At 51.7% G+C, this 11257-nt stretch overlaps 1 protein-coding gene across 1 annotated transcript in view; it reads left to right on the forward strand.

Moving 5' to 3' along the window:
* The first annotated feature begins 247 nt into the window (after positions 1–247).
* LOC142470094 (11-beta-hydroxysteroid dehydrogenase type 2-like) overlaps positions 248–11257 on the forward strand; it is a 34843-nt gene continuing 23833 nt past the window's right edge. Inside the window, exon 1 of the mRNA XM_075577031.1 lies at positions 248–781. Coding sequence (XP_075433146.1) covers positions 505–781 — 277 coding nt within the window. The 5' untranslated portion in view covers positions 248–504. The remainder of the gene's footprint in view (positions 782–11257) is intronic.

Below are 11257 nucleotides of genomic sequence, written 5' to 3' on the forward strand. Positions count from 1 at the left end.
AGGGACACGCTGAGAGGGGAAGCACAGGGACACGCTGAGAGGGGGAGCACAGGGACACGCTGAGAGGGGGAGCACAGGGACACGCTGAGAGGGGGAGCACAGGGACACGCTGAGAGGGGGAGCACAGGGACACGCTGAGAGGGGGAGCACAGGGACACGCTGAGAGGGGAAGCACAGGGACACGCTGAGAGGGGGAGCACAGGGACACGCTGAGAGGGGGAGCACAGGGACACGCTGAGAGGGGGAGCACAGGGACACGCTGAGCTGCTGTTAAAATGCAATCATTGGCGCACAGATTACAGCTGGCCCCGCCCCCCCCCTGCCAGCTGTTCTTTTATAAATAGAGAGGGGTAGTAGTGTGTGCAGAAGATCTTCACTTCTCCCTTGGACTTTGTGCAGAAGTTTGGTGGCTCTGCGGAACTTCTCCTCTCCTCTCCACCCCCAGACTCACTTTCCCTTCCCTACCACCCCCCCTTCTTCCCTTCTTTGCCAGTCTCGCATGCCATGGATCTCTCCTCTTCTTTGTCGCTGTGGGCTCACGGGTCGGTCTGGCTTTTCTTTGCCTGTCTGATGTTCTTGAAGTTTTCCAACTCTGACATGGTTCTCACCCCAGCACTGCCGGTGTACTTGGTGCTCCTTGTCCTTCTTCACTGGTTTTGCCATGTGTGTCTTCCGATGGCACTAGGGGTCCTGTTCCTCAGCTCAGCCTGCTGGTACGTCCTCGGTATTGTGTCTCCGAAGAAAATGCTACCAGTGGCTGGGAAGGCAGTTTTCATCACAGGTAAGTAACTGGTGGATGGATTTTGTCAATAGAATCAGCCCAACTGAGTGTGAAAAGCACAAACCGCATTGCAGGAGGCCCCCTACAAATGGTAATATCTTGTTCAGAACCTACAACCATTGGCACATAGGAATAGGTACACCTTTATGGGCACCAGAATGACACTGTGGGATAGAGCACAGGTGCTCAACTCCAGTCCTCAAAACCCCCCCAAAAGTTAGATTTTAAGGATATCCCTGCTTCGACTGAGCCACTGCTTGATGAACCTGTGCTGAAGCTCGGGCTGGTTGAGCCACCTGTGCTGAAGCTGGGATATAATTCAAACCTGACCTGTTGGGGGGGGGGGGGGATCTTGAGTTGAGCCCCCCTGGGATAGAGGACCTTCCAGGGAAGTGACCCCACTGAAGGACGCACACAAACACACCCAGTTTACTATTTGCAAAGATTATATTATCAATAAAAAGTGTGTATTTAATGGATGTATTTGCAGACACACACACACACACACACACACACACACACACACACACACACACACACACACACACACACACACACACTCCCTCCCCAACTGTCAGCAAATAAGTCAACAATCTTTCAGCTGCATTAATTAGCTGAAGCTTCAGCAGCCAAAATGTACAATAGATACAGCTGACTTTCATAGGCACAGCACCTGCTAAATAGGTACAATTGGAGGGCATGCTTGTTAAGCGTGACCGAAAAGCTATTGAGTATTTATTTTCCTGTTAAAATGTTTCAGAACAGATCTTGTATATCAATGTCTAGGATTTGGAATATGCACCATCGCACATTAACCACAAGCCACTGAAAAACAATTGGGCTGTTCGGTGCAAACCGCATCTCCACGTGGCTTTCTATTTATTTCAACCAATTACATACGGGCGCCAGGAGGCGTGACACTGATTCTTCTAGTCCCACGTAGGACCGAGCTGAACTAATGACAGGGATGTGTTGTACCAATACCAAATGCATTACGTTTCTTCAACAGAATTGCAACAATGCCATTGATAAAAATAAGAAAAACGAAATCAACATTTACACAGGGACACGACAACGCTGGTTCTTGTTTTAATACATGTCTTTATGTACGAATGTCTATTCATATAGCGCCTTTAGTGTACATAGCGCTTCACAGTTTTTATTTCATTTGAATCTGGCTGAAAAATTGCAGGTGAGATATTACTTGCTCACAGATGTAAATCAGCAAAGAAAAATATCATTTGGGTGTTCTGCTTCAAAACAATGTCATTTTAGCGAGATTCCGCTGAAAATCAGAGACAGTTACAGAAATCAGAGAGAGTTACAGAAATCGGAGAGAGTTACAGAAATCGGAGAGAGTTACAGAAATCGGAGAGAGTTACAGAAATCGGAGAGAGTTACAGAAATCGGAGAGAGTTACAGAAATCGGAGAGAGTTACAGAAATCGGAGACAGTTACAGAAATCAGAGAGAGTTACAGAAATCAGAGAGAGTTACAGAAATCGGGGACACTTGCGGTAAATCGGGGACACTTGCGGTAAATCGGGGACACTTGCGGTAAATCGGGGACACTTGCGGTAAATCGGGGACACTTGCGGTAAATCGGGGACACTTACAGAAAATCAGTGAGTTGACGTCTTTGTATATTTATACAAGAGCACATTTGCTGTTCGAGCTTTGCTTTTTTTTGAATGAGTACATTTAGTGTACAAGTTATCCTGTGACATATTTCCAAGAATATGTTTGCAGGACCTTATCATGGTAAAATGATAACGTTTATGGGACTGCCTGAACGTACTGGAATTTTATCTGTTTGTGTCCTTATGATAACATATATTCTGACTGGTTTGAAGGCTTAATTGTGGCATATGTGAATTTACAAGAAGAGATAAGTAAAGGTGTTAGTTGGGCTTATTTAGCGAAATACTTTTGTAGCCCTTTTTCTGAACCCTCCCAAAGGAACTACTGGTCGCTGTACAACACCTGCGGCTCCAGGAGATCTGAGCCTCCGCTAGCTGAGAGCCTGGGGTAACACTCATACACTTAGCGCAGCGCCTCCACTTACCCAGGATCCCCGTGATGTGAGATTCCCCTGGGCAAGAAATACAACAACACACATATATATATATGTAACCAGTTTTACTATAAGATAATGCACAATACCTTATCACTCTATCTTATAGCAATATAACCCAACACACATAACCTTATACTATAACTGTATAACCTTAGTGGCTCGCACACTCATCAGGAGTAACGTCTCCGTCCCCTCACCGCGTGCCCCACACACTGTGTCCATATATATATTAAAGTGATGGTATAGGCTCAGTTCTTTAACCACTCGCTCAGTGTTCCTAAAGAGTTTAGCCTAAGGTGGGATCAGCGCCTGGTGACCGGTGTTGGTACACTTGATGTTATAGTACCTTCCGGTCACGGCGGTGACCGGTACCTCTTCGCAAAGGGTCAGATGAATCAGCGGTCTGTCTCCTGGGTCTCAATGTCCAGCCGTCTGGTCCCAGACGACTCGCCCGCAACCTGCTCCGCACGCTTGTCTCTTTGTCCCTAGCTGTCCACACAGTAAGGGTGATGCTCACTCTCACTATAGGCCGTCCCTGCAGCACAGCAACCTTTGGTGTCTTCAGGGAACACTCCTAGGGGCCTACGGGGTAGCCTGTCCTATGCAGGTGGGTCACTGACCCCCTGCACCCACACTACCTCTCTCTTCACCTCCCGGATCCCCTCTGACTACTTCTCCCTAACCTCTGCAGCAAACGCACTGCACTCAACCGGTACCTGCAGCAACCGCACTGCACTCAACCGGTACCTGCAGCAACCGCACTGCACTCAACCAGTACCTGCAGCAACCGCACTGCACTCACACTGAACCTGCAGCAACCCACTGCACACACACTGAACCTGCAGCAACCGCACTGCACTCACACTGAACCTGCAGCAACCCACTGCACACACACTGAACCTGCAGCAACCGCACTGCACTCACACTGAACCTGCAGCAACCCACTGCACACACACTGAACCTGCAGCAACCGCACTGCACTCACACTGAACCTGCAGCAACCGCACTGCACTCACACTGAACCTGCAGCAACCCACTGCACACACACTGAACCTGCAGCAACCGCACTGCACTCACTCGGTACCTGCAGCAACCGCACTGCACTCAACCGGTACCTGCAGCAACCGCACTGCACTCACACTGAACCTGCAGCAACCCACTGCACACACTGAACCTGCAGCAACCGCACTGCACTCACACTGAACCTGCAGCAACCGCACTGCACACACACTGAACCTGCAGCAACCGCACTGCACTCAACCGGTACCTGCAGCAACCGCACTGCACTCAACCAGTACCTGCAGCAACCGCACTGCACTCACACTGAACCTGCAGCAACCCACTGCACACACACTGAACCTGCAGCAACCGCACTGCACTCACACTGAACCTGCAGCAACCCACTGCACTCACACTGAACCTGCAGCAACCGCACTGCACTCACACTGAACCTGCAGCAACCCACTGCACACACACTGAACCTGCAGCAACCGCACTGCACTCACACTGAACCTGCAGCAACCGCACTGCACTCACACTGAACCTGCAGCAACCCACTGCACACACACTGAACCTGCAGCAACCGCACTGCACTCACTCGGTACCTGCAGCAACCGCACTGCACTCAACCGGTACCTGCAGCAACCGCACTGCACTCACACTGAACCTGCAGCAACCCACTGCACACACTGAACCTGCAGCAACCGCACTGCACTCACACTGAACCTGCAGCAACCGCACTGCACACACACTGAACCTGCAGCAACCGCACTGCACTCACTCGGTACCTGCAGCAACCGCACCGTTGCACCCTACAAATGCCCTAATTCTACATCTTTCCTGGCTCAAGCGTAGCTACATCATTTGCTTAATGCAGCGAGCTCGGGGGGAAATGAAGCTACGTGTAAAATTCCCAGCGGAGGATCATGTTTCTGTCATTACCCAGAATCCTTGTCTGCGGCATGATGGCAGCCAACGGTTCCCCCAGGGTTGAACCTCTCTATTTTCCGATGGTTCCCGAGATACTTACCAGCAAAGGTATCCAGGGCCGCAGGCAGGACTAGTTACGTCCGGGATCCCCCCACCGGCGGTATTGTGAGCCTCCCCCCCACCCCCCCATTTCACACCTCACAAACCCCCTCTATTTCCCCCCTCTTCCCATGTATTTCTCTCCCCTGCTTCTTAATCCCCCTGCCCCCTGTCTCCTCTCACTCGCCCCCACCTTCTGTCAGTTGCCCCACTCTCACTCAATTCCCCCCACAAAATACACACCAAAAAAACCCCACCCCCTAAATACATATAACTCCCCCCCATACATATTAAAAATACACCCCCAATGCATATTAAAAATACACCCCCAACCCCCAATACATATTAAAAATACACCCACACCGTATGTATATGTAGAGGTATCAGTACCGTGTTAGCCGAGCTTCGATAATCAAAAAAATAAATAGATGATACCGTTCTGTGGCTAACGAAATGCTTTTATTTGTGCGAGCTTTCGAGATACAATGATCTCTTCTTCCGGCGATGTTACAATGACTGAAGCAAGCAAAAGGTATACTATAAACAGTGTCTATTGGAATGTTATCTGTGCTGGTCTTTCCCCCGGTGTGTGGATGTGTTAAATGGTTCCTGAAAGTTAGTGGTGTAAGTGTGTGTGTATCTATAAATGAATGGAGAGCCCACAGTGTATACAGTGCTTTACAAAAGGTGTTTGTGGAGTGGGAGTTAATATAAATGGTGTGGAAATGTGAGAGATAGTAACATAACTAAAAGTGTGTGTAGATACTATCTCTCACATTTCCACACCATTTATATTAACTCCCACTCCACACACACCTTTTGTAAAGCACTGTATACACTGTGGGCTCTCCATTCATTTATAGATACACACACACTTACATCACTAACTTTCAGGAACCATTTAACACCTCTAGCCATAAATCACATCCACACTGGGGGAGGGACAAGCACAGATAACATTCCAATAGACACTGTTTATAGTATAGCTTTTGCTTGCTTCATTCATTGTAACATCGCCGGAAGAAGAGATCAGTGTATCTCGAAAGCTCGCACAAATACAAGCATTTCGTTAGCCACAGAACGGTATCGTCTATTTATTTTTTGAATATCTCTATCTCTATCCCATACATATAAAAAATACACCCAACCCCCCAATGCATATAAAAAAACCAGGCTTACCTTGTGGCTGGTCAGGCTGGGCCTGGTGTCCTGCGGGTGTCCCGGCCAGCCGGCGCTGCAAGTTGGGCCCGACCTCTGGCCAGGCCCGGCTGCCGCTAATCTCGCGGCCGGGTCCCGGCTCTCCTGCAGCTGCAGGCCTCACTCTCTCACACCGAGCTTCTGACGTCAGCGCGCGCCGGGCCTCCCTTTCATGCCGGCGCGCGCCGGAAGCTGGTCTGAGCTTACTTCCGGCACGCTGACGTCAGAGAGACCCGCCGCCCGCCAGCGTTGGAAGCTCGGCGAGGGACAGAGTAAGGAAGAGGCTTGCAGCTGAGGGACAGCCGGGGCCCGGCCGCGAGAGGGCCGGCAGCCGGACCTGGCCAGAGGTCGGGCCCAACTTGCAGCGCTGGCCGGGCCGCCTGCAGCCACCGGGCCCAGGAGACCTGTCCCGGCTGTCCCCCCCCTGTTGGCGGCCCCGAAGGTATCGCTGATATTTCCTGGATTATAAATCACTGGCATGATGCGTGCCAATAGTAAAGCTGAGAAGGAGGACGTTGTGACTTCTTATTGGTCCGCGTAACAAAGTAGATTTAAGCCGCCCTCTTTGTTTCCCCCAGGAGGTAATGGAAACTCTGGTACCTTAACCGGTAAGTAGTGTCTCAGGAACACCGGGGTCCCCAGAAAATAACGTGGTCCGTTCCCAGAACACCGGGGCGGGGAGAAGGGAGTAAAAAAAGAGCAGGCAGGATTGTTGCTTTAGACCAAGGGCGGCCAACTACAGTCCTCAAGTTTACTAAGCTACTAACAGGTCAGGTTTTCAGGATATCCCTGCTTCAGCACAGGTGGCTCAATCAGGGTCTTGGTCAAAGACTGAGCCACTGATTAAGCCACCTGTGCTGAAGCAGGGATATCCTGAAAACCTGACCTGTTGGTGGCTCTGAAGGACTGGAGTTGGCCACTCCTGCTGGTTGTGTAAAGTTTTTGTCCTACTCTGCTCACTCATTCAATGACACACACACACACACACACACACACACACACACACACACACACACACACACACACACACACACACACACACACACACACACACACACACATCAAATCGTAGGGTCAGATCTCATTCATTTGCCGTAGGCAAAAAAAAAAAGCCGCTTTAATAACTATTTAACAAAGTATTTCTCTAATATAATACTGTGCATGGAATGTATCAATCCCAATAAAACCCTGCAGAGCTTCAAATTACAGTGCCCAAGGATTAATGAGACAAAGGGCCTGTGCATTAACCCATTGGCTGCTGGTTGTCTGGCAGTGAAGCGGTTAAACGGTGTTATGCATTGAGGAACCCTTTGAGCTCTGTTTTCTGAATGGTCCATATGACGATCAAGGAATGATATTAAGTACACACACATGAGAATTGGATCTCTCTCTCTCTCTCTCTCTCTCCTCTCTCTCTCTCTCTCCTTCGTCAGAGAGAGATCCTTTCTACTCATTAAGAATGTTATATTTCAAGTGTTTATCCTTAATCACTTAAGTAATTTAGCAAGGTATAATTTCAGGGGCTACCTTTTTTATAAAGCAGCAATACTACTTCCCCCTTTTTTTCTTATTTGTATATGTAAAGCCTGTGGCAATGTATAATTCTACATCCTTGCCCAAGCTGGCGATCGTTTGGTGCTCCTGTTCTAAATCTGTCAAACTCCTGATTGTGTGCCTAACATAATGGCTGCATTTCAGTTTCAATCAATCCTTCAGTCGGTGTAACTCAGCAGCTACAATGTATCCAGATATTATGAAGGTAACATTATCGTTACAGTTTGCAGCTCAAACTGCTGGGAACATTGGCAACAAATTCTCCCAAACAGGAAAGTGTTCAAAAGATCTTGCACTGCCGGGGAGCTGGGCTATATATAACTTGCTATAATAATAGCATGTTCTTGTATAGCGCTGCTAGTTTTACGTAGCGCTTTACAGACATTTTGCAGGCACAGGTCCCTGCCCCGTGGAGCTTACAATCTATGTTTTTGGTGCCTGATGCCCCAGGAGATAAAGTGACTTGCCCAAGGTCACAAGGAGCCAACACCGGGAATTGAACCAGGCTCCCCATCTTCAAACTCCGTGCCAGTCAGTGTCTGTATCACTGAGCCGCTCCTTCTCCCTATAGAAATCAAAAATACTTTTAGCATTTTCTGTTTTTAAAAAAACAACTTTGAAAGACCAATTTTCTTGTATTCTATTTTAACAGCCATTTGCTAAGACACTGCCCCTTCATGTCCTGTCACAAGCCCCGGCACACCCCTTTGTCAGCACTGCCCTCCCTCTAGCACATGTCAGTGCAGGAGTGCTCATGAATATTCATGAGCTTCCACTGACAGACAAGCAGAATATAAACAGATCCCTTCACTAATTATGTCACCAAATTTCGACCTATCAATACATGGAGAACGAATTGACCGGCAGCTATACAGTTCTTTAGGTAATTAGAGATTGCCCACATAAAACTATTGAAGTAAAAAAATTAATTAAAAAAAAAAAAGACTGAACTGCAGCTTTAAAACTCATGAAAAATTGCATTACAAGTTGAATAATATGAATACTTTAAAAAAAAAACAGTCACTTATCTAATACTACAGAACTGATTTATATATTAAAATAATATATAATATTTCATGTTTTGCTGCTTTGAGACCACCTGACATTAATACACCAGGAAGTGTGCTGAATGATCTCGTGTGCACCATCACAGGGATTCATTAAATTCACCCACTGTCTATTATATTGAATTACGGCAACTTTAATTACATGATACTAGGGACAGCTTAATTAGAGGCCTATTATCATTCATTTTTAACCGTAAACAAGTGTTGCGGTTGGAACATTTTTGTTGACACTGTCGCATTATTCGGTGCTATCGAAACCGATTTATGAAGGCGATACAGTATCACACGTGTTATTTCGCGCATTATTTTGCATTACCGGGAGATGTTTGAGCATTGGTTAGCAAAGTATTATTACGATCGCTTATTTATAATGGGCAAACATACTCCGTAGCTCAGTACAACAGGGGGGGGAGTTAGGCCTCAAACTATCACATGTATATTACTGTACCATGCAAAAGATGTCAGTGTTAACGTCTGAAATCGGTGATATTTGGGGGTTCCAGGCCACAATACACTGGGTTTTTTTTTTTTTTATGGGCGACTATTGACTTGTATTAGCGAGACTCGATTGGTATATGAGACGCTCGGGCTGTGGTCCTAGATCCTGGGAGAGCTGTACTGTAAACATGCCTGCAAAGTAATAAGGGACTCGACATACACAAAGACCGTGTTACCAGTTATATAGCAACATTGCAGACACATGACCAAAATATAAGAGACTGGAGGCTTGCATATGTTTAGTACACAGCAAGCACCGTGCCACATCATACCTAGGTGAGGGTCAGACATACCCAGAGTACAGAGGTGGTCGATGGAGTCTAATTTACAGGAAACAATTCATGCCATATGCTTCAATAGAGAGGAGCAGGTAGGGGGAGGAGGGGGGGTACGAGGAGGAGGGGGGGGTGAGACGAGGAGGAGGGGGGGGGGGTGAGACGACGAGGAGGGGGGGGTGAGACGACGAGGGGGGTGGGTGAGACGAGGGGGGTGGGTGAGAGGGGGGTGGGTGAGGAGGGTGGGTGAGAGGAGGGGTGTGAGATGAGGGAGGAGGGGGGTGGGTGAGAGGAGGGGGGTGAGAGGAGGGGGGGGGGGTGAGATGAGGGGGGTGAGAGGAGGGGGGTGAGAGGAGGGGGGTGGGTGAGAGGAGGGGGGTGAGTGAGAGGAGGGGGGTGAGTCGAGGGAGGAGGGGGGTGGGTGAGAGGAGGGGGGGTGAGACGAGGGAGGAGGGGGGGTGAGACGAGGGAGGAGGGGGGTGAGACGAGGGAGGAGGGGGGTGAGACGAGGGAGGAGGGGGGTGAGAGAAGAGAGGAGGTGGGTGAGACAGGGAGGAGGGGTAAGAGGAGGGGGTGAGAGGGTGAAACGAGGAGGGTGGGGGGTGAGACGAGGAGGGCGGGGGGTGAGAGGGGGGGTGAGACGAGGAGGGCGGGGGGTGAGAGGGGGGGTGAGACAAGGAGGAAGAGGGAGGGGAGGTGAGAGTGGGGGGTGAGACGAGGAGGAAGAGGGAGGGCGGTGAGACGAGGAGGCGGAAGAGGGGGGTGGGTGAGACGAGGAGGGGGGTGAGAGGGAGGAGGAGGGGGGTGAGAGGGAGGAGGAGAGGGAGGAGGAGGGGGGTGAGAGGGAGGAGGAGGGGGGTGAGAGGGAGGAGGGGGGTGAGGGGGGAGAAGGAGGGGGGTGAGGGGGGAGAAGGAGGGGGGGTGAGGGGGGAGGAGGAGGGGGGTGAGGGGGGAGGAGGAGGGGGGTGAGAGGGAGGAGGGGGGTGAGATAGGGAGGGGGAGGGGGGGGAGGAGGAGAGGGGGGGGTGAGAGGAGGGGGGGGGTGAGGAGGGGGGGGGTGAGGAGGGGGGGGGTGAGAGGGGGGGGTGAGGGGGGGGGGGTGAGAGGGGGGGGGGGTGAGAGGAGGGGGGGGGGGGGTGAGAGGAGGGGGGGGGGTGAGAGGGGGGGGGGGGAGAGGGGGGGTGAGAGGGGGGGGGTGGAGGGGGGGGTGAGAGGAGGGGGGGGGGGTGGTGGGGGGGTGAGGGGTGGAGGGGGGGGGGGTGTGAGGAGGGGGGGAGGGGGGGGGTGAGAGGAGGGGGAGGGGGGGTGAGAGGAGGGGGAGGGGGGGGTGAGGGGAGGGGGGGGTGAGAGGAGGGGGGGGGGGGTGGGGGGGTGAGGGAGGGGGGGGGGGTGGAGGTGGAGGGGGGGGGGGAGGAGGGGGGGGGGGTGGGGGGGGGTGAGAGGAGGGGGGGGGGTGGTGAGGAGGGGGGGTGGAGGGGGGGGGGGGTGGGGTGTGAGGGGGGGGGGTGGAGGGGGGGGGGGTGGAGGGGGGGGGGGGTGTGGGGGGGGGGTGTGAGTGGTGGGGGGTGGGTGAGAGGGGGGGGGTGAGACGAGGAGGGGGGGGGTGAGACGAGGGAGGGGGGGGTGAGACGAGGGAGGAGGGGGGGGTGAGAGAGGGAGGAGGGGGGGGGGTGAGGAGGAGGGGGGTGGAGGGGAGGTGGGGGGTGAGAGGAGGGGGGGGTGAGGAGGAGGGGGGTGAGACGAGGGAGGAGGGGGGGGGGTGCGAGGGAGGGGGAGGGGGG

This window comes from Ascaphus truei, chromosome 19 (genome assembly GCF_040206685.1).
Source record: "Ascaphus truei isolate aAscTru1 chromosome 19, aAscTru1.hap1, whole genome shotgun sequence".
Classification (NCBI taxonomy): Eukaryota; Metazoa; Chordata; class Amphibia; order Anura; family Ascaphidae; genus Ascaphus; species Ascaphus truei.